The sequence below is a fragment of the Dacryopinax primogenitus genome, assembly GCF_000292625.1.
Source record: "Dacryopinax primogenitus strain DJM-731 SS1 chromosome Unknown DACRYscaffold_1, whole genome shotgun sequence".
NCBI classification, from domain to species: Eukaryota; Fungi; Basidiomycota; class Dacrymycetes; order Dacrymycetales; family Dacrymycetaceae; genus Dacryopinax; species Dacryopinax primogenitus.
In genome coordinates this window covers 873,447-891,032 of record NW_024467198.1, presented here as the reverse complement: position 1 = coordinate 891,032, position 17,586 = coordinate 873,447, and the positions used below count along the sequence as shown (strand labels likewise).

General features: G+C 51.7%; 4 protein-coding genes across 4 annotated transcripts; 2 read left to right on the top strand and 2 right to left on the bottom strand.

Moving 5' to 3' along the window:
* Window positions 1-724: 724 nt before the first annotated feature.
* Window positions 725-2,410, bottom strand: DACRYDRAFT_44581 (kinase-like protein; the record flags this gene model as incomplete). Its single annotated transcript, XM_040774591.1, has 5 exons — window positions 725-989; window positions 1,037-1,528; window positions 1,578-1,819; window positions 1,877-2,138; window positions 2,190-2,410. The coding sequence occupies 5 exons, from the start codon at window positions 2,408-2,410 to the stop codon at window positions 725-727; spliced, it is 1,482 nt and encodes a 493-aa protein (XP_040633137.1).
* Window positions 2,411-10,921: 8,511 nt separating this feature from the next.
* DACRYDRAFT_112986 (beta-lactamase/transpeptidase-like protein) lies at window positions 10,922-12,271 on the top strand (the record flags this gene model as incomplete). Its single annotated transcript, XM_040769542.1, has 4 exons — window positions 10,922-11,126; window positions 11,176-11,269; window positions 11,314-11,989; window positions 12,041-12,271. 4 exons carry the CDS (start codon window positions 10,922-10,924, stop codon window positions 12,248-12,250), a joined length of 1,185 nt encoding a protein of 394 aa, XP_040633136.1. The 3' UTR covers window positions 12,251-12,271.
* Window positions 12,272-12,399: 128 nt separating this feature from the next.
* Window positions 12,400-13,732, top strand: DACRYDRAFT_103188 (beta-lactamase/transpeptidase-like protein; the record flags this gene model as incomplete). The annotated part of the gene is made up of 5 exons (XM_040767723.1): window positions 12,400-12,601; window positions 12,661-12,751; window positions 12,802-13,018; window positions 13,069-13,479; window positions 13,529-13,732. 5 exons carry the CDS (start codon window positions 12,400-12,402, stop codon window positions 13,730-13,732), a joined length of 1,125 nt encoding a protein of 374 aa, XP_040633135.1.
* Window positions 13,733-13,836: 104 nt separating this feature from the next.
* DACRYDRAFT_92330 (uncharacterized protein) lies at window positions 13,837-17,585 on the bottom strand (the record flags this gene model as incomplete). Its single annotated transcript, XM_040777061.1, has 8 exons — window positions 13,837-13,929; window positions 13,980-14,770; window positions 14,819-15,229; window positions 15,277-15,486; window positions 15,537-15,779; window positions 15,829-16,471; window positions 16,521-17,116; window positions 17,204-17,585. The coding sequence occupies 8 exons, from the start codon at window positions 17,583-17,585 to the stop codon at window positions 13,897-13,899; spliced, it is 3,309 nt and encodes a 1,102-aa protein (XP_040633134.1). The 3' UTR covers window positions 13,837-13,896.
* Window position 17,586: the final 1 nt, after the last annotated feature.

Sequence of the window (17,586 nt, the reverse complement as noted above, 5' to 3'; positions counted from 1 at the left end):
CCCGAACTCATTCCTACCTAGAGCGCGAGTTCACTCTGAGCTACAAAGGATGATCTTCCAGAAATTTTCTCATCCATTTCGGGCTGGCTAATCTCAACAAGTCCCCTATCGGAAGAGGACCGCAACCGCGTGTTTATTTAAGGCTTTTACCCCGATTTTCAGCAGCAGTTGCGAGAGCATCTAAGTTTCATTTGCTTCAACAGCCGAAATAAACCTTCCTCGATTAGTAAAGTAAGAAAAAATGCCGATGCCCTTGCTTGTATCAGTGACATAAACAACACCCAGTTCTATTCAAAGCAACTGCATGGGCGTGACCATCAGCACGTCGATATCTCGCGCATATTTAGTCAAGCTTAATGACAACAATGTTCGTTTATCTTGCAAACATGCACTCTCTAGCACATCAACACAGATTGCATTTCATATCCATTCTACTGCTCCCAGCATACATCCCCCCCCCCTCCCATCCAGCTACCTATCCCCCACAACATCACCATATCCGTACACCTCCTCCACATAACTCCCATGCGCGAAAAGAAGAAGCCGTGAAATCTGAAGTTTAGCAAGTGAACTCGTGGTACTAATGCATTGTCCCTACTGCTCTTCCTGCCCCTTGTACCGTGTGGAGGACAAGGGGTGAGCAATAGGTGACGAAACGTTGCGTTGCGTGAGCATGATGTGAGATTGAGGAGAGACGGGAAATGGATTCGGTTCGCGGTCGAGATCAGTGGTTCGAGATAGAGAACCGCTTGAAGGTGTATCCCAAGAAGGCCAGGTCCTTCGCAGCGGAAGTGCTTTCCCCGCCCGCAGGCTCATCGGGTACGTCTGGGAACTCCTCCGTAGGGAAGTAGGATGTGTCGGTGATTGAGCGCAGGTGGGGTACCATCGGCGCTTCGATATTGCGGATTGTGGGCCAGTCGACGCCGTAGAAGAACGGGTGGGCTTTGATTTGCTCTACGTTTAGCCTGTACTCGGCGTCCGTCAGCAGCCTGCGAAAAGTATGAGCATGTGCTGAGGGACGAGAAAGTAGTCTGACCGGAGGATCATATCCTCTCCTTCCCGGCTGAGGTGGACGTCTTCGGGGAAATGCAAGTGGTTTCTCCAGTCAACGATCTTCTTGTAAACCTCCTGCGAAGTTTCGGAGCAGAACGGGGCATACCCGACCAAACACTCATACATGATCGCGCCCAGGGACCACCAATCGCAGGCTTTATCATACCCCTGCATGAGGAAGACCTCGGGGGCGATATAGTCCGGCGTGCCGACGGTAGAATACAGCAGCTTACGGCGGTTCGCCTTCCACGTGGCGATCGTGTCCCGGTCCTTGGAGGTCATCGTCAGATGGATCGCCTGGATGGCCACGCTATTCCTTGCGCGGCCATTGGGCTGCGCGACTCCGTTGGCCTGATCCATCAGCTTCTGGTAGTAGGAAGAATCGTGCTGCTTGTGAAATCCGGTTGACAGACCAAAATCGGACAGCTTGATATGCCCGTCCTTGTCGATGAGTATGTTGTCCGGCTTGATATCACTGCAGGCGCGCATCAGCTTAGTCCGCGGAAGTCCAATGTTGGTCTCACCGATGAATGAACCCCAAATTATGGACGGCTTCTATAGCCAGCACACACTCGGCAATATAGAACCTTGTTACGTCTTCCGAGAAAGTGTCGTACTTGATCAACATAGACATGAGGTCTCCACCAGGGAGGTACTCCATGATGAGGTAGAGGTAGGTCGGGTCCTGGAATGAGTAGAAGAGCTGGACCACCCAAGGCGAGTTGCTCTCCGCGAGGACGTCGCGTTCTGCGCGTACATGGGCCAGCTAAAGTACACCGGATCAGTAAGACCCCTAGGGTGAGCAACTCTTTGCCCTGCATACCTGATCGCGTTTAAGCATCTCTGCCTTGAGCAGGGTCTTCATTGCGTAAATCTTGCCCGTGTCGACCTTTTGCACAAGCCTGACTTCTCCAAACGCGCCCTTACCGATGACCTTGACCGTGCTGAAATTGTCTAATCCCAGCTTGGTGCGCCGCAGACGGAGGAAAAGCGACTCCTTCCTCCCGAGCTGGAGCAACTGCCGCTGTTTGCGTTCGTCAGGCATAATGAGGTCCGAAGCGAGCTTGCGTTCCAGTTCTACGCGACTATTTCGAGCTTGTCAGACATCGTCCCCCTATCATAAGGGGAAAACGCACCGTCCGTTCCGCTCGATAGCAGCCTCGACGGCAAGCTTGTAAAAATGCTCCAGTTTGAGCTTCGCCGCCGTCGCGCGCTGCATCGCGTTCCCGCTCAACGCTTTCGGGTTGCGCTCAAACACGACATAGTCGCTCGGTTTTTCCTGAGCTGAGGATCCAGAGGCAGACACTGGGGTGATGGGTGAGGCAGGGGGGTTGGGCGAAGCTTGGCGCGCGATCATTGGAGGAGGGCGGTAGAGTTGTTGAGGCGCGTAGGGTCGCGCGGGGATGGGGTTGGCCATTATTTTCTTCTAGGGTGTGGAAGGAAGAGCAAGGGTAGCAGACAGGGGTGAGGAAGAGGTGCGGTGAAGGCGTAGCTATGCGACCAAGGGGTATCGAGGTGCAGAAGATACGGTTACGTGAATGCGGAAACGGGGCGGAAGATGTTGTGCGTTGAGTAGCCCAGAGTAGAAGCAACACTGAGCGCAAGTAGTAGACAACGTATAGTCCAACAATGTAAACAAGCAAGAAAGTGAAAGGGATAAGAGGAGGAAGAGGAGATGGTGGTGGTAGTGGTCGAGGAGATGGAGAGCTCAGGACAAGGGCACGGTGAAGCAGCATGCAACGAAGCACTAATGCATAACCGGAAGAAGATGGAAGCTACTTTGTACTACTATTTGACCCTCCTTTTACTTCACATCTTCTTTTCTTTTATACAAGGGCATAGCACCCTTCGGGTGCAAGACTGCACGGATCTATGTATCAATGGAGGTACAGTCTATATAAGCGGAAGCATAAGCCTTGCACTCTGTAAGTTAGCCACTGTGTGGTCTCGGTGCTCATCTAATAGAAGCATGCTATCTTGTCTAGTTTGCACTCAAGTAAGCGCTGTATAGAGCTGCCCATGTGCAAAAACATCACTCCGTCCATCCAGCACTGTCCGGTCTAGGGTAAGACCCTGACAGGCATTAAAGGTAGTTGCATATGCCAGTCGAAGTGGTATTTGCATACATATCACAGTCCAGCTGGCACAGAATGGTCAAAAGGAGAAATGGATCCATGGGATGCAGTGTACCGCATCCCCCACCTCACCATTGGCTTCCAAGACACGGACCTGCACAAACCTTTGATGCAACTTCTCAATTACCACCTGTGCATGTTTCACCACCCTAGCCTTCACAGAGAGGTTTTGCATCAGTGCACAGATAGAGCCCACCTTAAGCACCAATTCATGTGGAGGCACTCCTGTCTTCTGTAGGTTGTTTAAATAGTCTGACAAAACGTGCAGATCATCGGCATCCAAGTCATCAGCCTCCTTGATGGAATTGGCACTGTAATAGACCACTTGATAGAATATATTAGCCATGCATTCTAAAGAAGGTAAGAAGCATGCTTTCATCTGTGGCAAGCAAACTCAATGCTAATGTGTTGAACTCATCAACAACCTTGTTTAGAGGAGATAAAAAGCTGCAGCACATACAGGCTGCCAGGTCATTCAGAATTGGAGGTGGATAGAGAAAGTTGAGCACCTCCATCTCTGACTTGATGATCCCAAACATCGGAAGCTGAATCCTCTGTTGCAATATATCTGCTCCAACCTCATCCACAAACTCTGAAAATTCCAGGTCTTGCTGATTTCATATTGGTGCATGGAGGGTGTGAAGCTGGAAGAAATGCCATAAAGGGCTGGAGAGGATTGAAGCAGCATAGGATGCCATGCTTCCCCCATCCTTTACAACAGGAGCAACCTGATGGAAATCCCCCACACCAAGAAAAGGTATGCCTCCAAATGGAATATCCCTTTTTTCAATGAGGTGACAGATGGCATCAATAGCTTCCACTGTTGTTCAATTTGCTCCTGGAAGCTCATCAAAAACAATCAAGCTGGAAGCATGGATGAGATCAGCACAGAGTGATGGTACTTGAATCTCTGATGTAATGCCAACATGATCCTGAAAAAAAAAATCTGATAATGCAACTGCTATGCAGTCTAGTACCTCATGAACTGGAATCTGAAACAGAGAATGTGCTGTATGTCCCCTCCTGTAATTGGATGCAGCAATTCCTGTTGATGCAACCATGAGCACCACATTGCCATGGCTGTGAAGCCAAGCACAGAGTGCATTCACCAGGTATGTTTTTTCCTTGACCCGGCTTTCCCTCAAGAAACATTGGTGTGGAGTCATGTGGAACAGCACCCAGTTTTTGATGGAACTCATTGAAGAGCAGCTGTTGCTCTGCAGTAAACCTGGCAAAAGCCACCTGCCATTCCTCAGCTAATCTGAGCACATGAGGAGCAAAAGCAGCAAGCTCTTCTTCCACCTCTGCAGACCAACAGTTTGGCTGTCATAAACCATACTGCCTTAGCTCCTTGCCAATGTCTGCAAGAAACTCACCAATAGCAAGAAGTGTCTGGTCATAGGCCATCTTAACATCTTGTAGGCATTGCCTGAAGTCTACAGAGAGTTCATCTCTGTACCATGTCCATAGTGGAGGAGCAGGATAGCCTTTAATAATGATGGATGCAAAGAGGAACTGCAACTGGCTAGGAGTGCATAGATCCAAAACTGCCTCAGCAAGTGCATATGCACCCTCATGTTCATCATCAAACAGGCCCAAGGCATGTGCAACTGCTGGGTAGGAGTTGTATTGAACCTGCTGAACCTGATACAGCTCTGCATGACTGAGAGCTGAGCGATGCTGTAGCAAGCACCAAAGGTAGAAGACATCTCCAGCAGAGGGCAAGATACTCTGAAGGCAAGCATGGTGGGAGGTGGTCTGTCGTTTGACAAGCTTCTGAGGCATGTACTGCCATGGCTCCTCCAGGAAAGTTGTCACATTATTAGGCAGTTGGCCATTCCAGGTCTCAAGAATATATTGTGAAAAATACTCTTCATAGAGCAAAGGCAGAAATTGAGGCAGTTGGGGTTGGGCAAAGTAGTGCAACAGAGTTGAGGCTGAAGATTCATTATTGTGTGCTCAGAAAAACTGCCCATAGTTTTCTCCCTCCAAGTGCACTGCTAGCCATGTGACAGAAGGAGATCGCATAATAATATCAAAGCCTGCAATCCTCCAGGCACCTTCTGTGGCAGAAAGATAATGGCCCTTGATGTAGTTGGTGATCTCATTGATGGCAAGCCAGTTTTCATCCAAGACTGCAAAGAGAGTATGATCAATGCCCTTGAATAGGTACTTGTAGAGGTAGATGAAAATGTGTGAAGTTGCCACAATGTCAGCATGAACATGACAGTCAAGCTCACCCACAAAGAGTGGCATATGAGGTGCTATCCACCAGTCAATCTCTGTGACCCTCTTGTAGTGAGCAAAGCCATCAGCATCCACTAATGTTTCATCTTGGAGGGTATGTGGGAACCCATATATGCACTGACCATCCCTATTGCAATGGCTATATCAGTCTGGGCTGAGATGATCTTGAGGGTGAAGCATCCATCATTGGATCTTGGCAGCTAGCCAGGGATCTTCTGGAAGGCAAGCATGAATTCCCTGATCAATCTGATCTGGTGGCAGCTCAGGATGAACCTAGGCAGTCCATGTGAGGAACAGAGCAATATTGCCAAACCTAAACACACCTTCATAATGATGTGTGCATGTGGCAGGCCATGCTTCTGAAACTCAATAACCTGCACAATATACACCAATTTGCCAAAGTGTTGATGGAGAAGATGATGAAAGTGCTGCAGACAAAGCTTGAAGATGCAGGCCACTACCATTGGGACATCTGATGCACTCTGTCCTGGTCAAAGTACATTGAGGATCTCTGGCCAAGTTGGATTGCATGTCATAGTTATGAACAGACTGGCCTTCCCATCAGTCTGGGCCAAAGAGAGTGAGTCTGCAGTCTGTTCACTTGCCCATCTGCATGAGCCAGTAAAGCTGGCAGGCAACTCAATGTCCAGCTCAGCCTCCTCCTCAGCCTCTCCTTCCTCCCTCTGTTCTCTGCATCTTGCAGCCTGATGCTCCCATGCCTTGCCAATATAGTACAGGCACTGCTCTTCCATGCAAGAGAACATATCACATATATACTCATTTGCAAGGCAACCAAAGCAGAGGAAGTGATCCTCTGTGAGAAGCTGATTGCAATACCATTGCATCTGGGTGAGACCATGGGGGTAGCAAGGACAACCCAGACAAAGTCCTTGAGGGTCATCATAGCCAAGCAGGCCCCATCCAGCTGTTGCATGGGGAAAGAGAAGTGGGTACTGAAGTGGCTCGTAATGTTGGCTGAAAATGCTGATAAAGGATGGCTGTTCTGCACCTGGCACAGAAGTCAGCCATCATATACCTCTGAGCAGACTGTTACACATACCCAAGTGCCAGATCAAGATGCTACATGGATCCACCACAGTACTGTTATTGGCATGCATTATAGTGGCAAAGTCACCTGCTGCTGTATGCTCTGGCAATTCCAACATTGCAACATCAGGCAGTTCCACATGCTGAAAATGTTGGAGTGCATGAAGATATGGATTATGCTGTTTGAGCACCAATGACACTGCAGTGAGCAATGGCTGAGGTACCTGCTGAGCTCAAGCTGCTTGCTCCCTCTCATGCACATCATAGAGAAACCAGTGGATCAAGTGAGCTGGCTCTGCTATATCAAGCATACAGTGATAAGTGCATCCTGTAAGCACCACATTGGAAGGAGCAGGGTTGTTGATGAAAGCTTCTGATGTGCCAATAGCCATAAATGCAAAGAGACTATTGAGCTTGCAAGACAGCTCAGAGATATGTGGATGAGCTAGCAGAATGCCAAATTCTTCTGGTAAAGGTGGTAGAGGAGGTAACTGATATTGGCCCCATTGCAGCAGAATGTGGCAGGCTCTCCACTGGAGCTCAGCCATCAGTGTCTCAGCCACCCACACTAGTCATTGGTGTCTTACCTGAGAAGGCTGGCATGGCAGTAAAGACACACCCTGTTCCATTTGAGGATAGCCTGCTGTCATCTTGCAAGATTCTCAGCATGCTGTTGAGGAGTTTGCCATGCTCAATGTTCTGCTTGCTGCCTTGTATTCTGCTCTTGACAATGTTCATGCCAGTGAGGATCAGCAGATTGGCAGGCATAGCATGCCTGTTCTTCAGAGGGAGTCCAACAGCAATGAGGCATCAGGCAGACCACTAAGGGATCACTGCTCATTTCCCACATAGGGACATTTATGCAAAAGGTGCAAGGGTACCCATTGGCAGTATCCAAATTCAATTGACAATGTGTGAGACAGGCTAGAGACAGGTGTATCTGGTCAAGATGCACCCCATATGTGAAGCAAGCCTAGGTTCTCCAGCTATGCTTCCATGCATGTCCTTCTTCTCCTTTCCCTTCTGTGCTAGCTGCAGCCATCAAGCTATCTGAGGCATCAGATCCAGACAGTGCTGCTGTAGTTGCTATTGCTGGAGATGAAGAGCTGATATCTGAGGGTTGCTGAGAAACTCCTGCTGTCTTCTCCAAACTGTGCCATTGAAAGCCACCTGCCTTTGAAGGTATGACTGGTGCAGCTGTTGAGGTGCTGCTTAGTGATGTGGGGAGGTAGTCAAGATTGAGAATCTTCATATACAGTCAGAACATTACATTGAAGTAAGTAAGCAAAGAGATGAACCTGGAGTGATAAGCAGTCCTCCTGCCCACCCTCACCCAAAGGCAAAGCCAGGCCTGTGGGAACACCAGTAATGTGCAGTGTGGTTGTCACTGAGACCTTTGGGGCAGAACAGGCAAACCAGCCTTCATCTGAGAAGAAGCACCGGAGCTTGCACATTATATGGACATGCTGCAATGCATATGATGGGTGGGATTGAGTACTTCTCATCAGATGAAAGAAGGAGCTAAGTGCAAGTTAGTACAGAAGACAAAGTAGCAGCCTGAATCAGATGCACCACCAAGCAATCCAGCTCAAAATCATGTCTCCCCTATGAATCCATCTCCCACCTGCATCCCAGGATTCTTGCTAGTGATCTTGGCCATGATGCTATAGACTCCCATAATCAGTTCAGGAGCACCTATTGGCAGAAAGTAGTGGAGAATACCTGTGAGATCATTGCTGCTGCTGGTAATATACTGGAGACTACTGGCATGGGCAGCAAGAGGCAAGGCAACACTGTAAGTGTGTGTGTGTGTGCAGGAATGGGTGACTTTCGCCAGTCATAGCAGCCCCCAACAGCTGTGAGAATAATGGACATGATGGTGCAATGCTGAAGCAGGGATGGATGCTTGCTATGAATAAATATTCCTCCCATGTCCAGCCTCTGTTTGATACTATAACTTACTATTGTTGCTGAACCTGGGTCCTGCTGTGTCATCCCCTGTCTTGCCTGCCATCCTCAGGGCTGAACTGAAATGTCCACTATCCAGTGCATGTGACCACCACAGTTCTAGCTATTGGACCTTGAGACAGCAGGAATCAGCATTTGGATTCCAGTTAAACACAGCAAAGATGCATAAGGCATATCATTTAAGGAGCTGAAGACTATACTATGCAGAGGTTGTAGTCTTTCTATAGTCTTTGCAAAGGGTACTGTCCATGAAGCCTGAGAACACATACCTAACTCCTTTGAAGTGGGTTGCATGGTGGACCAAGAGACAGGTGCTGATAAAGAGCAGTTGACCAGGCTTCAAAGGAATCTGAATGCCAAGCTGAGGAAGCACCAAATAGCCATGGGTGAAGTTGCCAAAGACAAAGAGGATGGTGTACTGATGGAGATCATCATTAAGATCACAGTGTGGCACAAAGGCTGAGCCTGCTCTCCAGGCCAACATATGCCAGGCACACTGCCAAAGTGCTGGATGAGCCATCAGAGTGTCAGCCAATGCTGGGTGGGAGTAGGTATGATCCAGAATTCTAGATAGGTGTGAGAGGCAGAACAAACCACATCTGATTGGAACTTACTTTTGTCTTTCCTCTGCAACCACAGGCTGATGGCTGGCTAGCAGCTGCATAGCTTGCTTCCCCACCACATCTGATAGATACTTGATCATGCAATTGATATACTTGATGGTGGAAGGAGACTGATGAATGGTGTCCTGAGAGAAGGCTGGAATGCTGCTAGACCAATGCCAGACACCCACATGCAGTGCAGGAATAGCAGAGTGATAGGTGTCATTGTTATGCAGATGCTGAGTCGGATTGGTAGCATAGAGAGCAGACAGGAACCATACCATAACCCTGCAGACATCAAGAGAAATAGCATGGTGAATACAAAAGACTGGGGGTGTAGTTGGCATGCCAAGAGGGAGAGGAGATGTAGGTTGAACACAGTAGATCCAGTCTCCTTGGAGAGGAGCAGAAGGAAGGGGAGCAGGGAGTGAAGTTTTGGTGAATAATGTTGTCAGGGTGTCAATGACAGCCCCATTGCTCCATGGCCATTTGAGAAAGGTGTCTGGAAGGGAGGAAAGAATGTTGATGTCTGAGTACAGGGCTAGACCAGAGGTGTGAGAAAAACAGCATGATAGAGCACACCATTTCCCCTCCTCCCAAACTCCTGACAATCCACTACCCAGTTCTGGTCCTTCCTAGCCTGAGCAGCTGCGCTCCTGTGCTTTCACAGCTTGTCTCGCAACCGGATACCCATCACAAAGACACAACCAAGTTTGTTGACACCTGCAGGTCAGCCAGCAGGCTGTCCACAGCAGGCAGAAGGCAAAAGCAAAGCAAGAACTATTGGCAATACCACCATGTCAATGTGGTGGTTGTAGAACAGTGAAGACAACATGTCATCTGTGGGAAAACTTTGCTTGTATGGGTGGAGGCTGTGCCACCCATGCTCTGACATGTCTCATGGGGGGGGATGACACCACCCTCCTTTGATTACTCTTCATTATTTTATTCACCCTGAAACTGCAATTTTGCAGACTTTCTTTTGTCTCCTGGCAACCATCGAATCATCATGAGCATCAATGAGATTATTACCCTTTGTGCTTGTCTTGTTGATGCCTGGCATGCTGCCTTTCCACCTGTGACCTGTGGATGAGGCAAACATTCACAATTCTAGAAGATGGCAGTTGGCAACTGTTGCTGATGGGAAAAGGCACCATCATCAGAATGCACCAAATGTGGCTATCTTCCTCGTGGGCATATAAGCAAGTTGCATTCATTCTTGTTCCAGGCAGATCAACCGGAATTCTGCACAATAACAATAGCCAAATTGGGTGGGACATCTCTTCTGCTGGTTGCTCATCACCTCGTATGGGCTATTTCACTTTGTCACTGCCTCTGAAGCAATTGCTCGTTGCATTCCAGTCCAAGAAAATGTTCTGTTCTCAGTTGAACAGACTTTCATACCAACATTTCAATCAGAATAAAATACTGATCTACAAAATACTGATATTCGCTATCTGTCATACACCCACATTAAGATAATCTATTTCTTCCAACAACGGACAAGATCCTCCCAATTGCTGGCCTCCACTCCCTGGCAACAACCCCAGATTCCTCTTAGCAAAGGGGCAACTTTACTCTACAGTAGCAACATAATTACGCATCTCTTGCCATCCGAGGTACTGCCGTACTAAGCAGAATTAATATCTAAATTAAATATTATCAGAAATAGAAATGAAGTAAATGACAGCAATCTCGGGCATTCACCCGTCAGCGCTCCGACGCTGAGCCAATTACGGTAAGTCAAGGGATACAGGCCCGGTGTATGCTGGAGGGCATTACATTGTTCCGTTCAGACTGCGTGACCTCTTCATCCACACAATATATCCACGCCATGGCCCTTCAACTTGCTCCTCTCCCACCACCATCATGGACTCCCTCAAAGCGACACTCGACGGTCTGCTCCAAGCCGCTACTTCCAAGCCCGATGGCATTCCCGGAGTGTCTCTCGTCATAACCCGGTCTACAGGCCCCATATACTCCGGCGCTGCGGGTGTGCGGGACCTCGCCAACCCCCAGCAGCCCATGACGGTTGACACCGTGCTCTGGATCGCAAGTATGAGCAAGGCTGTTAGTGAGTAACATATTTTGTGAGTGACGGAAGGGGAAGCTGAAGGGAAAAGCGAGTATATGCGCCATGATGGTCGTTGAGCGGGGACTGATTGGGCTGGATGACGATCTCAGGCCGATAATCCCCGAGCTGAAAGATCTCCAGGTGTACGTCCTCCCCTCTCTCGATGACACGCGCTCACTACTCGCAGAATCGACCGCACAAAGCCGTTCGAGGACGGGAACTACACCCTCAAGCCCGCGACAAAGGCTGTCACTCTTCGACACATGCTTACCCACTCTAACGGTATCCTCTACTCTATGTGGTACCCGCATTCCCAGGCCTACGCGGACAAGCACGGGATTCCTGGGTTGCGCACCGGGAAGCGGGAGGCCTTCAAGTTCCCCTCCTGGCACGAGGCAGGGGAGGAATGGCATTACGGGATGGGGATCGACTATGCCGGCCTTGTGGTCGAACACTGTTCCGGGCTTAAACTGGGCGAATTCATGCGCCAGAACCTGTTTGACCCGCTCGGGATGACAAGTACCGGGTTCAACATGCGACCGGATATGCTGGCTCGGAAAGCTGCCCCTTACGCAAGGAAAGAGGGCAAGATCCTTCCCAACGAAGGGGAGATGTTCGCCTTTGAGGTAGAGCAGGAGTCAGGTGGTGGAGGACTGTGGAGCACGGCAGAGGACTATGCCAAGTTCTTGAGGATGATCTTGAGTGGGGGCAAGACACCCGAGGGGAAGGTGCTCATCAAGAAAGAGACTATTGACCTGGGGATGCAGGGGCATTTGGAGCCGGGTGCGAAGCAGAGCATCAACGATGGGCATAAGGAGACGCAGCCGTCCAAGCACCCCGGAGCGAAGCGCGACTATGGTCTTGTGAGTTCCTTTCTCCACTCTTCTTCAAGCAGCGCTGACTGAATCACGCAGTTCGGCATGACATTCGAGCAAGACCTCACCACCGGCCGCCCAGCAGGCAGCATCCAGTGGGACGGCGCCCCCTCGTGCCACTGGTTCGTAGACACCAAGACGGACGTAGCGCTCGTGCAGTGTGTGCAGATCCTGCCGTTCGGAGATCCGGACGTGCAAAAACTGGTGGTTGGCGTGGAGACGGAGGTGTATAAGGCACTTAAGGCGTGAGTGACGGTGTGACGTGTATTGAATGGGAAATTAAGAAATGAAATTGTTGGTCATCATTAGCCGCCCGAGCACAAGCGCCCGTGTAAGGAATATATATCGGCAGACGAGTGCAGCGTGACCTCTCCTGTTCTGCTCACTGTCAGCACACAATGCCCCTCACAGCGACGCTCGACGCTCTTATCCTCTCCTCCACCTCCAAACCCAACGGCATACCCGGTCTCTCCCTCAACATCGTCCGTTCCTCCCAATCACTGTACACCGGTGCCTTCGGCCTGCGAGATCCTACCTGGCCCGATGACCCCTGGACGGAAGATACCGTCGTGTGGATGGCGAGTATGACCAAGGTTGTTAGTGCGTCCCCGGTTTGGTGTGTGAGGAGAAGGGCTGAGATGGGATACCCGTTTTGGTAGCGGCTGTTGCGGTGCTTATCGCTGTTGAGCGAGGGTTGGTAGGGTTGGATGATGATCTCTGCCAGACGGTGCCGGGGTTGACGAACTTGATGTACGCACTCAACACGCCTGCAGCAGTACCCTAATATCCCTTGCAAACAGAAACGACCGCTCCCAGCCCTGTTCATCAGGGGATACCCCCACCGCCCCAAAACCCATCACCCTCCGGCACCTGCTTACCCATTCCACCGGGCTGGTCTACAGCGCCCACTACCCGCATGCGCAGGCCATCGAACGCCAGCCAAAGGTGGTAGGCGACACACGCGGGGCACTCGGGCCGTTCTGGTTCGAACCAAGCGAAGAATGGCATTACGGAATGGTGCGTCTCTCCCCTGTCTGCTACTCTACAGGCTAACATGGTCGTGGTAGGGAGTGGACTGTGCCGCCGTTGCGCTTGAAGAGCTCACAGGACAGAATCTGGGAGATTTCATGGCCGAACATCTGTTCCTTCCCCTGGGGATGGACAGCACCTCCTTCGACCTCACACCGTCCATGATCCAGCGGAAAGCGTCGCCCTACACGCGCTTGCCGAACGGGAACGTCGTCCCCAACGCGAGCGAGTACTGGAGGTTTGAGGTCACCCAGTCTTCGGGAGGGGGAGGGCTGTGGAGTACTGCTAAGGATTATGGAAGGTTCTTTCAGATGATCCTCAGGGGTGGGACGGCGGAGGATGGAACGAGGATTATCGGACAGGAGACACTTAGGATGGGCATGCGCGGTCAGTTGAAGGAGAGGGAAAAGGAGAGCATCAACAAGATGCACCGGAAGGATCATAGTCTTGTAAGAATCTCTATTTGTTTTCATCGCTGAACGACTTTGACAACGACAGCTGGGGATGGTGTTCGACGAAGACCTGCCCACGGGCCGGTCAAAGGGCACTGTACAGTGGGACGGGTCATCCAGTTGTTACTGGTGGATTGACAGGGAGAAAGACGTCGCCCTAGCGCTGTGTACGCAGATTACACCGTCTGATGATCCAGAGGTGCAGAAATTGTTGAAAGAGGTCGATGTAGAACTGTACAAGTCGCTGTGATGTTGGATACCCTACTGCCTGGGTAGTATCACCACATCGTGTAGCCCTGCTCAATGATGAAAAATGTATCATTGTTATGAAGTACAGCCAATGTGCATAAGTATGTTACGGAATCTACGTGTACAGCTTGAGTCATATAGCCGGTCATTACTTGCGGAAGAACATCATAAAGATCTAGGTATCAGCGACGGTCGTATCTGAGAGAACATCAGTGACTACACTCCCGAGTCAGACGATGAACACTCACAATCTCTACAAAGATTGGTACCAATATAGGTATATGCTTGAGATCCGGTGGCTGTAGGTCACTTCCCGCCTGCTTGGGGAGCTTGGGCTTCGGCAGCTGACCCATACCAGAAGACGAACGGGGTGCTTCCAGTGCCGGTTTCTTTAGTGTAGAGCCGACAGTCGCGCGCCTTGTAAGGGTCGAAGCTGTCCGCTGGGAAGAGTGCGAGGTGATGGTTGCGCTCCGCGTTGGCCTGTGCATAGGCTTCCGTTCCTCGACCGATGGGGTCTGGGTGCTGACCTCAGACTCGGACTCCTCAGTCGTCTCGTCCGATTCGTCTGAATCATACTCGTCGCTCTTTTCATCATCGCTCTCCTCCGCAGCGATCCCAGTCGCGTCCCCCCTCACCAGCTCGCCAAAGCTCAGATCCCGTACGACACCATCTACGAGGTCACGGGCGATCTCCTCCTCTTTCTGCGTCGCCGTATCGTTCCGGCCGTTATTGAACCTCCGCCGGAGCTTCTCCTCGTAAGCGACCTTGAGCCGGTAATGATAATGCGCGACTTTGTCCACTTCGCGGAATATCTCCGCGCGCTCCGTGTCCGCCGCAGGGAGGATAAACTCAAGGCTGACAGGCGAGCCCAGACCCTCCCGCATGAGATCCAGGAAGAGCTCGATCCATCGGATGAGGCCATCGAACAGTCCTGCGCCTTTAGAGTGCACCCGATGGACAAACGTGTAGAAGGACTGCTCGTGGCGCTGGACGAGGTCGATAAAGGTCTGTACCGTCCGGTGCGGGTCTTCCTGCCTCACTGTCCTTTCATCAGCCACTATCGACTCGGAACCCGTCATTGACTCACGTTCTTCAACAGCCTCGACAGTTCTGATAAGATCAGTGATAAAAGTCTGCAAATCGCCCAGGGAATCGGCGATACTCGCAGCCTTGTAAACCTGCGCCAGCGGGCTATAGAAAATAGTGATAATATCCTTCAACAGCTCCGCGGTCGACCCTTCAAAGATCAGCGCAAGCATCTGCTCACGGTCCTTGAGTCGCGCAGAGAGCTTGAGCAGGATACCAAGATCTTCAAATAGCCACGCTTCGTCCTCCGAAGGACCGGTGTCGTCGTCCGAGTCGTCGAGCGACGCCCGTTGGTGAAGGTAAGTTGCGTGGGCACGGGAAGCGCGCACAACTCGTTGGAATTGATCACGGTCCAACGGGGGACCTTCAGGAGACCGGAAGATCACAGCAAGGAGGGCGATGTTTTCTTCCTCTGCAAGTCGTCAATTCCAGATAACCCGTGCGACTGAACAGACGCACCAGCATCGGCCTTATAAACCTGCTGGATCTCCGCAGGCGCATCAACAAATATCTTGACTTTCTCGCATAAGACGTCATCCTGGATCTTGTCCTTCACTCCCTGGATATCCTCTTGCAAGCCCTTGACTTCCTCCGAGAGGGAGGTCGAGAACATCCGCTGGAGGAGGGAGGGCCCGCCAAATGGCGCCGCAAGGAAGAGGTCCAGCACGCCTGATCTCGCATGAGCGTCTCGTGCTCTATCGGTGAGGAAGAAGACACACCTCGGATCATAGCAATAGGGTTGCTAATGCGTAAGATGCCCTTGAGCATAAAATACGGCATCATCCCATGGATGCGTTTCAGGTTCGCAAGCGTCTCCGACCCAGTGTCAGACGCTACGAACGTCTGGAAGATCGCGGCTGCGAGGGAGATCCGGCCCCACGCGATGACGGCTTGATAGTCTGCGGGCAGGTTTTTTATGTCCGAAGTAATCTTGACAGTCGAGAATATTTGGGTGAGGCCATCTACACCCATAAACACGGGCTCCGCATGAAGAAGATAGCAGACAAGCACCTTTTGCCATCAAGTTTCCCTTAACCTCCCTCACCGCTCCCCTCAAGCCCTCCACACGCACCGCAACCTCCTTGGCAAACCTCTTCCTGCCCTCTTCTCTCACCCGGTCCGCCTCTTCACGGCGGTGCATGTCTACTTCTTCCTCCGGGGAGAGCTTGATCGGGTTGGCGGTGAGGAAGCTCCTGAGTACGGGGCTGCTGGCAAGCGCCGAGTTGGCAAGTAGTGAGTGTAGATAAGCACGCAATGTCAGCCGGTTCTTCTCTCGGGAGAGGGAGGTCGCCTGCTGAGCATACGCCGACCCCGATACCGAGCCTGAAGGGCTGCTGTACCCGCTCGACTGGGGGGTGGGTGTGAAGCTCCCCGGGAAGCTCTTAGGGAGGGACTCGTCCGAATTCGAGTTTGCCTGACTCACACTCCCACTCCCGCTCCCGCTCCCGCTCCCGTTCCCGCCGTACATACTCCGGATACTCGAGCTCGCCGCCTGGGTAAACGTCGCTGCGGCTTTATCCTTCCCCGGCGGGGGGCGGACGTTCTCCATCGGGTGCTGCTTGCGCAGCTCTTCTGCCAGAGTACGGAAGTCGCCGTATCGCCTGGAGACGAATATGTCGGGGAAATCAGAGCGCCTCGTGCGGACGACGAATTCCTGTCACAGGGATGAGTGACATACTCGCGCGCGTGTTCGAAGGACATACCTCGTGTGCCCGACTCCTCACGCGTCCTTTGGCAATCACACTCCGCACACTAACGATATTCACGTCAAACACGTCTTCCTCCCTCACCCTCCTCTTGCGTCTCCTCGCGAGCTCTTCAAGCCTCTCCAGGTCTTTCTGCGTGAGCCTGACGACGTCTTCCGGTTCGCTAAGCTTTGTCGCTGCGCCGAGGACAAGCCCGATATGCTTTTCCATCTTCTGGAACATGCGTCGGCGGGACTGGGCTTCGGTCTGATCGTCCTCCGTATCCAGGAGCGGGTTCGCGGCTCCCAAATTGCGCGACAGAAGACTGGCAACGAATGGCTGCAACTTGCCGGAAAAGAAGTCTTTGGGCGCTGCGCTCAGGAACGGAAAGGTGAGCACAAACTGGCGGAACATGTACCGCAGCAGCGGGAGGTCCTCCACTTGCGCACCCTTGGGTGCAGGCGCGAAAGGCGAGCCGAGGAAGGAGAGCGTGCTGACTTCCGGATTATGTGGAGGGGTCGTGAGCAGCTGGAGCTCCTGCGAGAGCTCGAGCTCAACGAGCGTCTTCTTGAGGTAGTGCGCGCGTAGGGGAGTTAGGTGGGTGTCGTCGGTGCCTTCTGCCCCGTCCAATGGCGATGCTATGGTGGGGGACTGGACGACAGGTCCGGAAAGGAAGAGGGACTCCATGTCTATGTCCACACGGGCGGAAGGGGGCTGAGAAGGGGGGAGTTCAACCAGCTCCGGGGGCACAGGCGCTGGCTCGCTAGGCGTGTCAGAGTAGATCGACGTGCTGGACGACTCGGCGCTGGGCTGGAGGATGAGAGAGTTTGCCATTGATTGAGCTAGTTTGTTGTCCGTTTCTGTGGGAGTGGACGGGAGGGCTCGGTCTGGCTTTGTGAGTTTTCTTTCGGGCACTGGCCGTCCATCTGATTCTTGTGTCCGCAATGTTGTTGTTGCTGCTGTGTCGGTTGTGATTGTAGGTGTGACAGTTGTTGTCGGAGTTGTTGTCGTCGTCGGCGGAGCAGGAACCGCCGTCACGGGCGTCTCCGTCCTAAGCAAATCGAGCATGTCCATCGCGTCCATT